This window comes from Rhodamnia argentea, chromosome 6 (assembly GCF_020921035.1).
Source record: "Rhodamnia argentea isolate NSW1041297 chromosome 6, ASM2092103v1, whole genome shotgun sequence".
Classification (NCBI taxonomy): domain Eukaryota; kingdom Viridiplantae; phylum Streptophyta; class Magnoliopsida; order Myrtales; family Myrtaceae; genus Rhodamnia; species Rhodamnia argentea.
Window position 1 is genome coordinate 25615010 of NC_063155.1, and position 17673 is coordinate 25632682.

The 17673-nt window shown below is 42.7% G+C and overlaps 3 protein-coding genes across 5 annotated transcripts; 1 reads left to right on the forward strand and 2 right to left on the reverse strand.

Annotated features, from left to right (window-relative positions):
- Positions 1-1719: 1719 nt before the first annotated feature.
- LOC115757257 lies at positions 1720-7935 on the forward strand. 2 transcript variants are annotated; one of them, XM_048280944.1, is made up of 10 exons: positions 1720-2097; positions 4665-4745; positions 4836-4963; positions 5045-5327; positions 5613-5748; positions 5954-6116; positions 6466-6594; positions 6935-7129; positions 7519-7641; positions 7727-7935. In XM_048280944.1, the coding sequence occupies exons 1-10, from the start codon at positions 1911-1913 to the stop codon at positions 7814-7816; spliced, it is 1515 nt and encodes a 504-aa protein (XP_048136901.1). In that variant the 5' UTR covers positions 1720-1910; the 3' UTR covers positions 7817-7935. The 2 variants fall into 2 exon arrangements, with proteins under 2 accessions (XP_048136901.1, XP_030553285.1); XM_030697425.2 differs by having other exon boundaries at positions 1721-2097; positions 4836-5327.
- Positions 7936-8737: 802 nt separating this feature from the next.
- LOC115757214 (exocyst complex component EXO84A) lies at positions 8738-13345 on the reverse strand. 2 transcript variants are annotated; one of them, XM_048280941.1, is made up of 8 exons: positions 12986-13345; positions 12728-12825; positions 11347-12400; positions 10517-11032; positions 9654-9842; positions 9438-9574; positions 9095-9276; positions 8738-8929 (listed from the first exon to the last, which is right to left on the reverse strand). In XM_048280941.1, exons 1-7 carry the CDS (start codon positions 13142-13144, stop codon positions 9114-9116), a joined length of 2316 nt encoding a protein of 771 aa, XP_048136898.1. In that variant the 5' UTR covers positions 13145-13345; the 3' UTR covers positions 8738-8929; positions 9095-9113. The 2 variants fall into 2 exon arrangements, with proteins under 2 accessions (XP_048136898.1, XP_048136897.1); XM_048280940.1 differs by having other exon boundaries at positions 8738-8939; positions 9097-9276; positions 12986-13344.
- Positions 13346-14501: 1156 nt separating this feature from the next.
- Positions 14502-16889, reverse strand: LOC115757265 (glycerol-3-phosphate acyltransferase RAM2-like). The gene is made up of 3 exons (XM_030697437.2): positions 15943-16889; positions 14607-15577; positions 14502-14576 (listed from the first exon to the last, which is right to left on the reverse strand). The coding sequence occupies exons 1-2, from the start codon at positions 16552-16554 to the stop codon at positions 14678-14680; spliced, it is 1512 nt and encodes a 503-aa protein (XP_030553297.2). The 5' UTR covers positions 16555-16889; the 3' UTR covers positions 14502-14576; positions 14607-14677.
- Between the last annotated feature and the right edge of the window lie 784 nt (positions 16890-17673).

Sequence of the window (17673 nt, forward strand, 5' to 3'; positions counted from 1 at the left end):
AGGCCATTGATTCGATTGCGTGAACATCCGAAAGGACCCCATCATTGTACCTCAAAAAATGTCAGTAACGTGTCCTCGACATTTCGTTTTTACGGCGTTAAGTATGTGATTTTAATGAAACTTTCTCTCGTGTACTCTTCCTCGACCTAATCACTTTCATGTTGCATTTTATCCACATGATATTGGAGTCTTATAATTTATCGGGTATTCGTTGCTCTTACTTCCCATATCAAGAACCAACACCCCCCTTTCAGTTCTCCGTTCCGATGTAAACGCCTTGTGTTTGAAGTTAATTGATGCCACGTGTACGCTCGTAAAAATGAACCATATGAATATGAAAATGCTATATTCGAAGATAAATGACCATTAAGTTTATTCGTCAAGTTCCCAATATTCCAATGAAAATGACAATGTCTTTTGGGCTAAACGAGATCCCATTAGTTATTTCTTTACAATCACACCTCGAGGGGGTTTAAACGACAGGTCACCAAAGCGTCCGTCCAACGCTCGATCAAACAAAGACAAATAAACAAAAGATCCAAAACAGACAACGATGGAGGATCTTTTGCCTCCCATTTTCTTGATGCGATCCGGCCGAGCACATTGTAATTGACCAACCTTCTAACCTCTTGCTTGATGCGATCTCCGGCATGAGTTTGGTGAAGAAAGCGAGGGAAAAAAAAAGAATCGAGTTTGTTGAGAATGAGGATGGGATAAAATATTAACGTTACCATCAAAATTTCCTTTTAGTAGTAAATTTTTGAGAAAATACTCCAATATTTTAAAAAAAGAAAAGAAAAAAAAATTGAGAGTCGAGATAAAACATAATTCGGTGTTGATCAGGTGGCACATAGCCTGAACGCACTACCACAATTGAGAAACATGGCGTTTTCTCATTAATATCATATCGAGCCGTTATCGTCTATTTGTTAATCCCGCTTCTTATATGACTAGAAAACAGATTTTCTTAATTTTTAAGGAATCGCACAAGATGTTACTAGCTCAAAAGCCACGTGGTATGAATGAAAACTTAAGTTTTTGAATCGAACATAATATAAGCGCGTAATTCTCTTGACATGTAATTGATAAAATCGCGAACATAAAACCTCCATCCATTTACATATCCATGTGCCACGTATGTCGTCATCTCCGAAATTATCTCTTTAATGTTCAATTCGAAGAGAAGTGTTCCGAATATTATGATCGATTTGTAAAATGGATATCGACAAGTGATTTCTTAATTCGAGATCGGCGTATCGATTATCTTACAAATCGACGGCAGTATATTTAGTTCCGATCGATTTTTAAAACGTCCGTAGCACCCATCGTTTTTAAGCGCGTAGAAGGATTCCATCCTCATTTTAACGAAATTAGTTCATCTAATATTCCTTGCCAGATTATATTGATCATATAAATCTGAGAAATCATTGAGTAAACTTAATATAAAAACGAAATGAATTTGGACCGTCCGTTTGGTCAAATCCATACGAGAGTCATCATAATAAAGAGAGTCGAGTTTGCCGGATATCACGTGCGTGTAATTGACTCGGACCGGACGCGTCGGGGAATCGGAGTCGTCAGGTGGTTGACAAATCACACGCTGCCACGTGTGAAGTAATTTGTAGCCGCGGCATAATTCAGATGCCTCCCGGGCGGGGCCCCGTCGACAAACTGCCTGGGCCGCGTGCACCTTTCGTCAAAATTGACTTCCGGTTTGCGTCGTTCCCTCGGAATAACTCCATCCAACGGTAGTTCGGGTTCCAAAAACATACTCTCTCTGCAAAGAATATTATTCGCGAGCTGCTCTAACCATTTTTTCTCTCTCTAGAGCTAAATGGTGATAGCGAAGAGGTGATCGCAGCGAGCGAGCGAGAGAGAGAGAGAGAGAGAGAGAGCGAGCGAGCGGAGACATGGGAGCGTGCGTATCGACGCCTCAGGAGTGCGTCCGAGGGCGATTGAGGTCGTCGAAGAAGAAGGCTCACAAGAGGAGGACGAAGGTCAAGAGGAGGGTCGGGTCGCGCTTGTCCGATGGATCGCTGGACAGGATCGATCGGTCCAGACCTCGCGATCACTCTTTCAACAATCCTTCTTTCCAAGGTATTCTTCGTCTCCCCATTTCTCTTTGTTCGGAGTGTTTTGAGTCTGATGTTTGGTTGAGATGAGGTGGATTTGATCGGAGCTTGCGAGCTTTTGAGTTCAGCATTGCTTTGGAAATTGGATTGCGGTGATCGGATTTTCGCTTTTGTTCTGGATTCGTTTGTTTCAGTCGTCTCATTGCAGGGGAAGTGATTTTGGTTCAGTTTTGTGGTCTCGATTAGAGGAGAGGTTTGGATCGATTGGACTCTGTTTGTGGAACTGTTAGGATCGCGGTCAATGTTTTGCCATGATTTTTGTATGGGGCGAAGGGTGAGCGAGTGGCCTTTGGGAGTTGCAATTCGGGCAGTGGGTGCCAGTTAGTGTGTTATTGGCTCCGATTATCATGGGTGAAATCTATTTGCTTGGAGAGGTTGCTGGTGTAAGAATGTTATAGTGATTCGGTGGTTTTTATTTTCCTGACTAGATCCGCATGCAAGTCTAGCAATCAACCGGTGATTAGCTATCAGATAAATTTGTTCAAGCACGAGTATGGATTGTCTCTCACTAATTGGGACTTCCAAGCATCGTCTTCTCATGTATGATAATGGAGAAAATTGGCAAGGACTTCTGGGCGACTGAACATTGTACTTTTATGAAAAAAGAAAATGGATTTATGAGCTAAGTTGGTACCATAGGACATCAAGCCATGGATTAATTGATTGTAGATAATTATTTCCCCTGATGGTGTAAAATCATACCTGCATTTTCTTAAGAGTATCAGTGAGCGGCTGGTAGAGTCTTGACTTGCTCATGAATGAAAAGGACAATATGAAAATCGGTTTTGAAGTCTCTGCCAGAAGGTTAGCTGAGAACTGATCAGTTCAATCGTCTTCTGCAAATTTTTCGTCTGTCTAATTTGAATGATTTCAGCTCTCTGTGAGAACTGCCTGTTGAGTCTTCTATTTGGCCTGAACTTGAACTTGCTAATGCTATTGATTGTTGTAATGCCATAAATAGCGTAGAAGCTTCTGCTTTGTTGAAAGAGCCTGCTATTCTGGAAATAATGCGTAGAGTGGATTCGCTAAAACTTGGAGTGCTTTAGTGCCATCAACTGCGCTCTTTGCTACTATTCTTTTGCTATTGTTGTCATAATTAAGGACAACTACTGGATCATAAATCGAAGTGTTCTGATGATTTCTGGTTGTTATAAGCACAACCTCAAATCATTAAATGGTCATGGTGAGTTCATAGCACTGGGTGGTAACTGATATGAATTATATGCAAGTTGTCGTCCACTCGGAAAGACATGGAACTTTGTTAGGCTAGCAGCAGAAGTCTCAGTCTAAAACTAAAATTGTAATTCATATGTTGTATGCCAAGTGGGATGTGAGTTCAGACCAAAAGTGGGATGTCAATTATAAGAGGTAACGATAACTATGTTAGAGATCTTTCAGTAAAAGGGACAGATAATAAGGAATGATTCTTGAATTCCCCTATGTGAAATCTTGGAGACGGGGAATGAGAGCAAATACAGATGATGTTGCCATCAATCCTTTGGATTGCTCTGTTAGGTCGATGTTGAAGACTGGAATTAGTAGAACTTGCTGGCTGTTACACTTATCCCAATGTACTTATAAAAACAAGGTGGGTCCAAAAATCATTAAGGAGAGTGGAAGTCCCATGGATCTGCAGCTAAAAATGATGAGTGTTGTCTTTCTCCACATTTACATTTCAATACTTCCAATGTTGTGTTTTCTCTTATTATCTCTGCCTTTTCCATCTCCAAGCAATACCTCATTTTAGGTATTATCTTTCTAGTGAATCTGCAAATGCATTATCAATGATGCCTTTGAACATTATGCAGTCGATTTTGTTGTTCACTGTGTCTAAGCTACTTACAACAAAATTTGTCCTGAAACCATGATATTGAAATTTCTTGCATCTTAAGGCTAAAGATGTGGAAAAAGGATACAATTTAAAATGCTCTGGATTGATTTATTTCCCTTCAAGCCCTTTTCGTACAAAGCGAATATAACTTTCTTCCCAAGTCCTTTCCCTTCAAGTCCTTTCCTTATGAGCCGAATTTAACTTTCTTCCCTAGTATCAAACATTTTTCGAAGGACCATTGGGTCATCTAATCTACTTTCTAAACATCAAACCTTCCATAATTGATTGACTAATCTCATACATTGGAATTTTGTTATGATTGTGATTAAGCAGTCTTATCTGACTAAGTTATTATTTGAGAATTTTCTTTTCTTCATCTTCGTCTTTGTCTACATTGTTGTTCTTCTATACTGGGGCACCAGGTGGACTGGAACTTTCTTCATGTTACTCCTTTTAATTTATTGGTCCGCTATCTTTTGTCTTTCCATGCCTCATAATAGCACTTTTTGCTCTTTGACTGCATTTCTAGCATTTTTGTGCTGCTTTTATATTGATTTCACAGCCTTTCTATGATGGATGCAATTTCCGTCCTAGATTTAAGGATACATTTGTTATTTTTTTCCTCCTTTTTGGGCTTAGATTGATTATTCCTGGGTCTTCTCCTTTTTGTCATTATCGTGTTACCTGTATGGTACCTGCAGGAAGCATTGAGGAATCATGGTATGACTCGATGGCAATTTTTGAGTCAGACTGTGATGAAGACTACAAGAGTGTCGCAGATGGTATGATGCATGGACATGTTTTAGTTGTGTTGTAACAATGAACATCGTTCTTTTATCCAATGGCCGAGGCTCTATCGTTATGCTTTGCAGATGTACTGTCTCTAAGTGGCTTTGAAGGTGTATCTAGACTAAGCACTGCATCATTAAAGGATTCCATGCACGGAGAAAGTAATGCCAGCTTACAACACGTGTCTTCTCTAGATTACGTGCATAAACCAGGCGATATGTCAACTGGAAATTCTGCCCTCAACTCTGCTAGCGAGGTTGCTAAGAGCTCTGCACATCATGTCCTGAATTTGGATGACACTGACAGCCACTATAAATCATGTGAACATCCAAGTGAAGCTAAGAAACCTGTTTTTCTCGATGATATATCATCTGGTGATGAAAATTCTGGAAAGGAGGAAGGACTCCTGGATAACTGTGGAATTATACCCAGCAATTGTCTTCCTTGTCTAGCTTCAACTGTTCCATCTATTGAAAAGAGAAGATCACTAAGCTCCAGTCCTCCAAGTGCGAGAAAAAAGTCTTCATCTAAACTTTCCTTCAAATGGAAGGATGCACACAATAATGGCACTCTTTGTGAGTACAACTACCTTCTTCTGCTTTTGACATAGGAAAAAATAAGCAAGCATTCTGTGCAGTATCTTTTGCTTCTTTGAGGAGATTATTCCCTACTGAAATTTCCTGCTTTTCAGATATAATTTATTTAAAAAAAAATCTTCAACTGCAATTTCCTATTATAGGGTTTCCGTTTTCCGCCTTAATTGGTCCATAGAATGACTATTGTGGTTATTGTAACCTGTATTACATAAGTTAGGAAAAATTAAATTGTTCGACCTATAACAATTTTCCTTTTGTTTTCAGTTTCGTCAAAGACGCTTCTCCAGAGGCCCATAGCAGGTTCCCAGGTCCCATTTTGCCCTATTGAAAAGAAAATGTCTGATTGTTGGTCACTTATTGAGCCAAATTCCTTTAAAGTTCGAGGCGAGAATTATTTAAGGTAATACTTACAAGTGGAAGATATTAGATGCCATCATTCTGAGGACAGTTTTATTAGTTATTTTATGCCGTCCTAATCGTAGTGCAGCAACCTGTCGAACAATCAGCAAGTTGAGGCAAATGCAGTTATTGCTGAAGAAAAATGTTAGATCAATTGTTGATCTTGGTTACTTCACTGTATTTATATTGATGACATTGTGTGGCAGGGACAAGAAGAAAGATTTTGCTTCAAATCACGCTGCCTATTATCCACTTGGGGTAGATGTATTCTTAACTCAGCGCAAAATAGATCATATAGCTCGATGCGTAGAACTCCCTGCTATCAGCTCTTTTGGGAAACTCCCACCCATCCTTGTTGTTAACGTTCAGGTATCTTTACCTTTTCTAGGGACTGCTCTCACTACCTCTACTTTTTGTCTACACCTCCTTATCTCTATCCTTCATATGTTTGTCGGTCACTAATATCGGCCCTTCAAATTGTTAGATGAATGAGCTGTTAAAGCTTTGGGAAACGCTTTGTAGCACGGCCATCTTCATCCATTGAGCTAATTGCTTTAAGAAAATTTATCTTGGGTTCTGCAGTCGTAAGATTGCCATTTCTTTTGTGTGCAAGACCTAATGGAGCCTTTTGAGCACATATTTGCATTGTTGTCCTGCAGTCATATAATAGCCATTGTTTTCTTGTCAAAGAAGTAACAGAGCTTCTTTTTTCGAACAGATACCCTTATACCCAGCCACAATTTTTCAGAGTGAAACTGATGGGGAAGGAATGAGTTTTGTGTTGTACTTTAAGCTTTCGGATAACTATGCAAAGGAGCTTTCACCGCATTTTCAAGAAAGTATTATGGTAAGACGCATGCCTGCTCTTTGTTCTCAGTAGGTCTTGCTGATAATCTGTTTCTATTAGTATTTCCTTTGAAGTGTGGCTCAGGCATTTATTTCAGTGATACATGCAAAGAAAATATAGTTTTTTCGCCTTTGTATCAAGTACTTTAGGTAGAATGAAATTCAGTGCATAATCAGAGGTATATTAACCCAAAAGTCTTCTGGTGCATTTATATACATTTATTTTGAATTCAAGTTTGGATAAAATCTTCTGGACACTTCAATTGACTTTTGCTTTTTTGAAAGGTCTAATCGATTTTAACCATTTTCTTTATGTCTTGTCTCCATTTTCCTCATAGTAGAAGTTAATTGATGATGAGGTCGAAAAGGTCAGAAGTTTTCCTATGGATACTATTGTCCCTTTCCGGGAAAGATTAAAGATATTGGGCCGTGTTGCAAATGTGGAAGATCTGCACCTGAGTGCAGCTGAGAGGAAGCTTATGCAGGCGTATAATGAAAAACCAGTCCTTTCACGCCCACAGCACGTGTTTTACCCCGTAAGTCATTTCTCAACTAGCTATACTGATTCTGATATTTAGATGGAACTGTTGATTTATGTCATTGGACACCCTTGTCTGATTGATGGATGGCAACTGTCCTGAAGTCTTATGTCCTTTCCCTTTAGTTATAACCTCTTCTCAAGTCAGACCTTAGGTCAAGGTTGGATAGCACTATTACTTGTCGCGGATAACACCTTATACTTTTCATCTTGCTGTCTTTCTCGAAAGGTCGCCCTTAGGAATTAAGCCCGAGAGTTCTGTGTGTATGCGACCTCGTGGCAAGCTCTCTACAGCAACTCTAGGATCCCTGTTCTGCAGAAATGAGCTGTCTAATGTTTCCTATTGGGATGCTTTCTTATGTTGTCTGCAAAACGAACTTTGTACAGGGAGAAAATTACTTGGAGATCGATCTGGATATGCATAGGTTCAGTTACATCTCCAGGAAAGGTTTTGAAGCGTTCCTAGACAGATTAAAGCTCTGCATCTTGGACGTCGGCCTCACAATTCAGGCAAGTTGATTTCTCTGCAGTAAATTCGCTACTGTGTTATACCTTCATACTTATGTATTCCATTTCTTGCCGGGTCCTGAAACAGGGGAACAAGGCTGAAGAGTTGCCAGAGCAGGTCTTATGCTGTGTCAGACTAAACGGAATTGACTACAAGAATTATCAACGACTGGGTTAAGTCAGGTTCAAGATACCCTTTAACCTATAAATTGGTTAAATGTCGCGAGTCTCTCAGTAGTCTTGTCACTCGCATAAGTGACCAACTAAATAATAAAGAAAAAAAGCTGATCTTCTATATTTTCATGCTTGTGGTCTGAGAATCTTCTTTGCCGCTACCAAGTCCCAAGTGAGGTGCTCGTGTCGTGCTCGCAAAATTTCAAGTTCGCTGATGCTACTTATGCTGCTTCCGAACCTCTAGGCCATCGTGACCGACTCTGCGTCTCAAATGCTCTTTCCCCCTCTCTGAAAACTCGAGTCTTTCCTTGCAATGGTCGAATGAAGGTAAGGTCCGCCGATGCATTCTCAATAATCAGGAATCATAAACAACGACTTAGCTTTCTCTCTCCCGTATGTTTGCGAGCACTAGCTAAAAGCAAAGGTTATGCGGTCATGACGGCAAGAGTCGCGGACTAAGGGGACGGATGTTTACCATCCAAACAGTCGCGCATTCGCAGCCTTTTTCCATCACTTCCTTCCACGCTCTGCCGACATAAGAACATTAAGTAACGACGCCAAGACCGATTGAGGTCATGGGCCAGCATGGTACACAATCTTCCCCCCTGTCTTTATTTACTTGCTTTTTCATTCCTCTCTCCAACTTCTAGTAAACTCTACAGAAGATTGTTTCCAGATCGACCGCCATTTTACGGGCAGCAAATTCTTGAAAACGTGCCGGGGCCGCAAAGTCAAAGCTGAGAGATGTGTCACTGTTTTAGTAGGCGAGGCCTTCTACTTCCAATATGCTCTTTTTTTTTTTTTTTTTTCCATCGTCTCGTCCCCCCTTGCTTGGCTCCTCGACTTTATCTATGAAAGAATACCGTTCTATACCTTCCTCGCTATTTCCTCAGCTGGATCTTATTGTTCGAGGTAGTCTCGAAGAAACCGTACGAAATGAACAGAAATGAAACATAAAAAGAAAATTCACTTGACAGGGGAAACAGAAAAAAGAAAATAGCCTAAAGATCCAAAATGCTGATGAGGCCATGCATCATTCCTAATGCTCAAAACCTCCAAGCTTTGATCTTCTTCTTCGTTTCTTCTCCGCACCTCGTTCTCCACTTCAAACTTTGAGAGTTACCCCTACGAGGAACAAATTCGATAGTGTTAGTGATCTCTCTCTCTCTCTCTCTCTCTCTCTCTGCAGGAATGCGCATGTCCGCTCCTTGAGTGAGACTGATATGTATGGGTGATCGGGGCCACTTGATTAGAAGATGATGAAAAACAAGAAAGTGTGATACCTTGATAGATTGCCCAAGCTAGTTACTTCCATGAGAAACAATTGACGAAATTGATCTTGCTGATGCTGATGCGCTGGGGCTAGTGACATCTCGATCCTCATTCGCAAAGTTTGCTTTGCCGGTCAACATCTTTATCGCTATCTGAGCAACATCAGCAAACCACTCCTCCTCCGGCAGCACACTATAGTAATAATCACAGTAACTGATAAGAGAGAGATCAATAGCATAATTGACGAAAAAATTCAGAGAACATGTCAGAAAACCATTCCCATCGACCCCGAATGGATGCCAACGGTGTTCTGATCGTCAAACAGTCTTCGCTCATTGCAGTAAGAGTGTTACCTATACGGATCTAATCCAGTAGAAGTCACTATGTCAATAGCTCTCTCAATTATGTTTTTGATAACTTGATGCAGATTCCGAGATAAATAACGGCCTTGTGATGCGAACAGAATCACGAACTCCATATCCAAATAAAGCTGCATGACTAGTGCATGGTTACTTTTAACTTGTTGGACAGATTGTTAAGGTGTGAGAAACCATAGTTCTTATGCAAACCTGTCGAAGGGCATAAGCACCCAATGTCTTGGGACCCTCTTCTATCTCTTCCCAAAAGCTCCGATCATCAGAGAGCCACAAAATGACTGTCTCTGTGAGTCTCATCAACAATATAGTAGCAAATCTTTCTCGACCCACCAGCATGTCGGTTGTGAAGCTAGCCACTCGAGTAAGTTTCGCAAAAAGTTCCTGAACATATTGGGAAAAACCAAAAGACAGATGTCAACATAGCAAACGAAACTCTCAATGAAAATCAAACATGGGTCACTCAAACATCAATTACAGATGGACTACACACCGAATCAAACGGACTTGATGCCTAGATACCAGTATATGAGGACTATAGCAATAAGGAAGTTGGTAATGATAGCCATGTCTGCAGGCTGAGAACTCAAATATAGTGATCTCACTTGGTGATGTTATTGCTGATCTAAGGCTTTGATGCAAACATGGCCTTACAATATAAACAAAAGCATGAAGACAATTGCTTCATGAAGCATTTACATGAAGCGGATTTCAAAAGTTGCACAGTGACATCACATAGCAAAATCACAATCAAACGGGCAGCATTCATTTATTAGGTTTTCAGGTAATAGTGCCTCAGTTTCTGATATACAAATCTAGTTTACTTTTAATTGTGAGGAATAGTTCACTATATTTCAGTGTCCAGAAGACATGTATGGTCTGGCATGCAGTAATGCTCATTGAATAAAATCAACCACCAAAAATCATGTCCCAGTGGAAATCATCAGATAATAAACAAGAGATGTCTGTTAATTTCTTATTATGTTTGGTGCAAACTCATCCAGGTGCCTCAAACCTCAGCTTCACAATGTTGATAAGAAACAACTGCACTGCTGTACCTGATATATTGGAGAAGGAAACCATTCGGGTTCTTCCATAAGGTCATCCATCATGATGTACATATGCGCATTGAGACGGATGTCGCCATCTTCTGAAAAAATTAAATCAAGGGCACATTGGCGGCAGAAGCTATCACGCAATCTATCAACTGAACGTTGCAACCGCCTCTTCCAATCCCTTTGTTCGGGATGGCGATTTTGCTTATCTGGAGTTCTTCTTGCAAGGTCCTCAGGTTTGTTCATGCTATGCAAGGATAATAGCTTCATGGCAGCACGTGGAAGCAACTCATCCACCAACAATGATGCATTGGCCAACAAAGCTATCTGTTGGCTTTCAGTCTCTGCCATTTTCACAATTCTACTACCAGAATTTTCAAGGTTCTCTTCATGTTCTGCTGACCCTGGCAATGCATTTATCAACAAATTGACATACGAGTTGAATACTTGTAGCAGACCTTCCAACGTGGGACCTTCTAACTGTAAGCTTTCAAGTGGACTGACATCCTCAACAAATTCCTGTACAGTGGAGGCAAGACCATCAGAGGCATTTTTGATAAGTAATGGAGACGAAAATCAATTTTTCGATGATGATTTATGACGCATGGAGTTGATTAATCACTTTCTAATTGAAGAAGAAGTCCTTAGAGATGCTACAAGGAGAGGCAATAATAACAATCTGCTGCTGAAGAAAAGGATAGCACAAGATCCTTAAGGTTTTCAAGCAAAACTATAAATGTGTGGCAAGGTGAGACGACAAGATGATAAAAACATACAGGGAAACTGCCTTCAAAGAAAGCAGCCTTTAGACTTGAATGAAAAGAGAAGTTAACCTGAACCATTGTATTTAATTTGTTGGCACTGCTTGAGAGTTTTGGATGCACTGCGGCTGCACTACAAAGGAACGTGGAAGAAGAAACACGCATTGGCCGTCCGCCAAGTGGAGAATAAGCAAGCGACCAATCATCTGCAGCAGCTATCGCAGCACTGCTCTGCTCTATTCTTCTCAAGTTGGCACTCAAAGCTTGTTCGACACAAGGCTTAAAGAGTCTGAGTAAAACAGGAGAAAGGGCCAGCCCACGAGCTTCTAAAACAGAACAATGACCCAGACATATCTTAACACACTCAGCAGCAGCTCTTAAACCACCTGCAGCTGCTGATGAGGCAAGAACATGCCTCTTTAGAAGAAGAGCCAATGCTTCAGTTTCCTTGACAGCCCAAGTCACAAGCTCAGACACAAATGCAGGTTCCTCACCAAAAACAGCCAAGGCGTCGCTAGCTGCTTGCGCAATGGTTGAAAAGACAAGCTGAGAAAGGGCAGCAGTGTACGCTCCTCCATATGGAGCATTAGATGAGCGAAGACTTTGCATTTTGCACTCCATTTTCTGTTGGTGAGAGTTCAATAGCAATGTATGGGCACGATGACCATCCCCAAGTTTTTTCAGGGCCAGAATTGTTGAACGAAGTTCAACACCTTGTGTTGAAGGCTGGGAAGTCGTTTCTGCTAGTTGATCAGCTAGTTTTTGTGTCTGTTCTCTAATGGCAGTCTCCAGCGACAGTAGCGCATTTGGACTTAATGTCCTCCTACTTTTAGCTTCTTCTTTGATCCTTTCTCCTTCATTCAAAGCAGCCAAGGCTTCATCCACCCTCCTCTCAGCTAGTAGAATCTCGAGGGCGTCCACAAAATCTATTAACCAGTTCTCCATGTTGGAAGGTCGCGTGTCTTCCAAATTGAGCATATCTTCTGCAGTTGAATCTTCAGAACCAGTGTCTAAAGAATCAACACGAACCCCCTCGACCAATTCCTGGACTAAAGCTGCTTGAGACGATAGAAGATTCCTCATGGACAGGAGCTGCCCCTCAAGATCTGATATCTCCTGGGATGTGCTGCATATAGAAAACCAAACAAGCAAATGACACGCCGAATGTCTTAAAATGATAGCTCAGGAACATGTAATGCCGCATCAATATATGCGTTCCATTCAATTCTAACCAACTGCGACCATATTCCAGTTTTTGATGCACGGATTGTAACAACGCACTGTGGATGACTGAGGAATCTTAGTGTTTCGGTTGTTACAAGCAGGCGAACAGTGAAGCGAACCACAACATATGGTAGTCTCCAAAAAGCGAGAAACCGACTCTGGGCATCTAAATTATGACGTTTTCCTCATGAAACTTAGAACATACAATTCAACCAAAACTTTCACTAACCGTATGAAATCTGCATAATTAGCATAAACACTCTTACGCATTTCCTCTGCCGATGCCTTCTTCAAATCCACCAGGTAAGCGCACAAATGCCTGATTTCCTACAAAATAATTGCACAGGACGCTCAAAATTCCCGATCGCCGTCTCATCGATCGCCAAAAAAGTTTCATCACCGACCAATCCGTACGCGCAAAAGCGCAAGCGCGACGGCTTATGCTCGCGACGTTCATGCATGGAGAGATAGGGGGAGCGACCGATACCTTCTCGTTCATGGTTTGGCACTTGGAGTTGAAGTAGGCATGGGGATCGAAGCGCGACGACTTGAAGGCCTTGAGCCTGTCGCTCAGAGTCAAGTCGGTGTCGAAATCCACAGAGTCGCCTCTGCTCGACGAGAACGACGTCCCGGAGAGAGAGGACATGGTCGCTTCCTAATCCTTCTTCAATGCTTGACGGCGGCGATCGATTCTCAAGTAGCTACGGCGAGGGAGACATGCTTCCCTGATCATGGATGATCCTGGATTGAGCTCGACCCGCAGAGGCGAAGAATCACGGGGAAGACGAGAGAAAGAGAGAGAGAGAGCTTCAGAAGGGAAAAATATTTCCGGTAGTTCATGCATTTTGATTATATTGTTCCACGTGGCCAATCGCTTATAGTAGTACAATTTCGTCAATTAACGATAGACGAAGAAAATCATATGAAAAACAATTTGAAAAGAAAGGTACAAAAAAATCCTTTAGAGTCCGTTCCTTCCTTTCAAGAAATGAAGCATTTTTGAAAAATATTTTTTTAAAATATAAATTTTCAGAATAATCAAAATATTTTTTGATATTCGATTGAAGCTTGAAAATGATCCGAAAAATATTTGTGCTGTTCAATATGGAAAATCACATTAGATTTTTGTTCATCCGCTCCTTTTAATAAATTTTCCGGATGTTCGGCGAGGTCGAGCCTTGCCTCGCTCGACTGTGGCCGTGGTTTGTGACCGGCCAAAGAAGAAGGGAAAAGAAAAAAAAGACAGAAAGAAAAATTTAAAAAAAAAAAAAGAAAATAGAAAAAATAAAAAATTTGAATTTGAATTTTTAAAAGATTAAAAAGAAAGGAAATGTGTAAGAGAGGAGTAGGAAAGACTAGGGAAAATATTTTTCTAAAAAAGAGGAAATCATTTTTTCCACTTTTGAATGCGTTTTTGTTTTCCACTCTTCTGCCGATTGCCGGCCACGCCTGGAATGCGTTTTTGTTTTCCACTCTTCCGCCGATTGCCGGCCACGATGACGGTTGGCGATCAGCCGCAGGCGAGCTCGAGCCTTACTAGAGGTCAACGAGGTCAAGCTTGGCCTTGCCTTGCTTGCCTGGCCAATGAACAGCCGAAGTAGAATGAAAAAGAAATAATATAAAAATCTCCAAATTTTTAAAAATTAAAAATTAAAATATTAAAAAGAAAGAATATGTGTAAGAGAGGATTAGGAAAGATCGGCGAAATTGTTTTCCTCTCCCCAAAAAGAGGAAATCATTCTCCCTACTTTTGAATATGTTCTTGATTTTGGTGGAACGAACGAAGCCTCAAAGTCTTAAATTCCTTTACAAAAAAAAAAACTGACTTTCTAATCGAATCTATTTATATAATTTGTTATTTTTTGTTTATTATGATCTAGGGTACGGACGTGGAGATCCTTATTGTCCATAAATAAGATTAGGCATCTCAACTTACAAACTGAAAGCAATATATTATCTTGTAATTAAAGATAAAACTGTAATATTTGCAATCCCCCCAATTCTAAGAATGCCTTGGAGATTTCTCCCTAACATTTATTTCAAACCGTAATCGAGACTTCGAACAAGAAATAACAGTTCATGACCTGGCGGACGCCACATCAAACGTAAAAGCTCGTATGCTTCGGTTTCCTTGCTTGCTCTTTGATGTCAGAAATGAGATCTCTAGCGGGGAAATAAGTCAACACCCCATGACTTTGTTCGCCGAAAGCTTCGGTTTATGAGCGACCGTCCCGTCGTTGCCGGGCGAGCGCGCGTACTTGTCCTTCCGGGTGAAGTTGGTGCACTCGTACGACAGCGTCGCCGCGATCGTCCTCTGTATGTAATTGGCCACTTCATGGCTAGTCTTCCCAGCCGTGCAGGTCAGGTCGATTGGCAACTTGTTCAGGAACGTCACCTCATAGGCCGGGCTCGGGTTCATGAAGAAGTAGAACGGGTCCATCCCTTTCCATCCACGAGCGGTCGTCCCGTGGAACATGCTCATCCGGTTCACCATTGCCACTGGCACCAGCTGGTCGGTCAATTCGGCAAACAAAGCTGAGAACCTGAGAAGGAACGGCTCGCGGCAGGTGGTCCCCTCGGGGCATATTGCCAGGTCGCCTGCCTCCAGGAGTTTCTTGATCATGGCCGCGTCGGTGGCCCGGTCCCGGCTCAGCCTGACGGTCTTGATGGGCGAGATGACCTCAGAGAGCCTGGACACGGAGTAGGTGACCGCGGGGATTGGGCGGCCGAGTGCCGTGGAGAGGAAGATTGGGTCAAGGAGCGTCCTGTGGGAGCAGATGAAGAGCACGCCTGACTGGCCGATGGACTTTTGGGCCGGCGGTGGAGGCGTGCCCTTGACAGTGACGCGGACGCCGAGTGCCCAGAACGCGTAATAGACGAGGGGCATTGGGAGGAGCGACCCGGCGGCAATCCTCAGACAGGCGAGGGGGAAGGCGATGGGGATCCAGAGGATGGTCAGGAGGGCCAGAAGAGGGGTTGGCTTCTGGACGAGCCGCCCGTCGTGGAATATGATCGGCTTCGGAAGCTTGTCAATCGTCACAGCCTTGACCTCCGGCTTGGGTGGCACGATGAATCGTTCCTGCAATATTTTTGGTTCAATCAGCATTCAAGACTTGTCGCGCAAGTTATCTTCAATTAAGCTTATGAAGCAGCTCATAGTACAGATAATTCATCGCGCCGATTTCGCCATCTAAACCTTTCTTCTAATTTGTGTCTTTGCTTTTGCCATAAAATTCACAATGAGATTTCCATTTCAATCTGAAGCTGTGGTGACCAACACCGTCTTTCTGTTTTAGTAATTGTGCATAGCTTAGATCAATTTGCTTATTATACTAGATCTGAAGAATATGATATCGGAGATGGTTCCGGTAGGTGAAACTATGATCACTGTTAAAGCATGTTTTGCCATAAATTAACTATTTTCCCCAACTGTATCATACTGACCTTGCACAAGGCCATGAAGGGGGCATCGGTGCGCCGGTCGCCGAGGCCGATCTGTGGTTGCTCGTCCCCAAATGCTTTTTGAAGCGCAGCCGCCTTCTTCTTCCCTACAATCACCCCCGGCTGGCTCACGAACCCCGTGGCCCTCCCCTTGTAGGTCCTTATCTCGGTCCCCAACACCATGTCAGCCCCCAAGAAGTCCTGGAGGAACGGCTCGACCATGATCCTCGGGTTTGCGGTCAGGACGCACCGCCTCCCGCAGGCGGAGAACACCCGCCACGACTCCGGGTGGAGGTCGCTGGCATAGAACTTGGGCAGCACGGCGCAGGCCACGGACTCAATGTCGGCCACCCTCATCCCGGCGAACGCCGCGAAGATGAGGACCTGGATCCCTGCAGACTCGGACACGAAGTAGTAGAGGAGGGCCGCGAGTGGGGAGGCCAGGAGCAGGAAGAGGAGCCTCAGGGCCCCGCCGATCTCGAAGGCGACAAGGGCGAAGTATGGGAAGGAGCTCCGGCCGCGGAGCAGGGTCCCGTCCAGGTCGGCCACCACGGTGTGCTTCTCACGACCGATCGAAGCGCACTGATCGACCGTCGGGAACGCAGGCTCCACCATGATGGATTGATTGCCGAAGAAAGACTTCCCGGAATCCCAAACTCCTCGAGGCTCTTTTTGCTAATCTCTTGCTTGGGGTTGGTTTAATGTGCGAATGCACAATGTATATTTATGGAATGAAGACAGCCTATGAAGTACGAGCTAGTATGTTGGGACAAGAATGACGTGCGAGGATTTCCAAAGGTTGAGGACAAAACAAAAGGTGTTACCGAGGAAGGAGAAGGAACAAATGGGTATTAGCAAACTCTTAAAGTGTCCTCGTGGGAATCGCCAGTGGCTTGTCCTGTTTTGAGCTCTGCGATGCCTCTAGTCTCCTTCTCTGTACATGGTTCGCGTAAAAGGGAATATTGCGTCTTCATGTTTGGGAGTTGCGTTCTTGGTTTTAACTTTTTTTTTAAATTTTTTTGATGGTTCTTGCTGGGATCGCAAAAGGCAGAGCATTTTATACCATTTCGTGTGCCTTTGCCTTGAGACAAGTCCCCTGGTTTTCCCTTCCTTTCAACTTCGGTGCTCCCACCATCATCAATCGGTGGTTCGAAGAAAATGCTGTCCGAATTTCAGACATATCAAATCAGTTGCGGTTTAAGGCATTGATTTGAGGATGGGCCATTTCAACCTTTGTGCCGAACCGGCGTCGATTTGAATATTCTGGCCGATTTCGACCGATCAAACCGCATGCCGAGGCATCAAATCCGATTCGACCAGCCAAGATTTTGATAGCATTTTTTTCACTGAAGCATTGGATCGATTCGACGCCATTTTGGAAAAGACCATGAATTCAGCATGTCTCATGTACATTGATTACAGTTTTTTTTTCAAGCACTCAATTCATGTGAATTTCAAATAGGAGAGCGGTCAAATCGCAGGAGCCTCACGAGAATCTCATTGAATCAAATGACTCTCATGCATTAGACATAAAAACACGAATCGAGTGCATGCCGTGACAATGAAATTTGTGATTGATGTTCATCAATATGGTGACTCCCTTTGCTAGTGGTGATAAGTGATACCGCCTCATTCGGCAAAAAGCAATGAAAGTTTTGTTGGGGTATGGTTCGCTCCCCATTGACACGAAAGCACGAGAGCCGCCTAATGGGGTTCGCAGGGGCTGCGCTTCCA

Bases quoted from the DNA above. Each gene is read 5' to 3' on its own strand.
- LOC115757257 (XM_030697425.2), top strand. From the start codon at position 1,911: ATGGGAGCGTGCGTATCGACGCCTCAGGAGTGCGTCCGAGGGCGATTG. The intron at 2,098-4,664 runs GTATTCTTCGTC...TGGTACCTGCAG, and splicing joins CAACAATCCTTCTTTCCAAG to GAAGCATTGAGGAATCATGG. The intron at 5,328-5,612 runs GTGAGTACAACT...TTTTGTTTTCAG, and splicing joins ACACAATAATGGCACTCTTT to TTTCGTCAAAGACGCTTCTC.
- LOC115757214 (XM_048280941.1), bottom strand. From the start codon at position 13,144: ATGTCCTCTCTCTCCGGGACGTCGTTCTCGTCGAGCAGAGGCGACTCT. The intron at 11,033-11,346 runs GTTAACTTCTCT...TCCACTGTACAG, and splicing joins AATTAAATACAATGGTTCAG to GAATTTGTTGAGGATGTCAG. The intron at 9,575-9,653 runs GTTTGCATAAGA...CTAGTCATGCAG, and splicing joins GTGCTTATGCCCTTCGACAG to CTTTATTTGGATATGGAGTT.
- LOC115757265 (XM_030697437.2), bottom strand. From the start codon at position 16,554: ATGGTGGAGCCTGCGTTCCCGACGGTCGATCAGTGCGCTTCGATCGGT. The intron at 15,578-15,942 runs GTCAGTATGATA...AAAATATTGCAG, and splicing joins CCTTCATGGCCTTGTGCAAG to GAACGATTCATCGTGCCACC.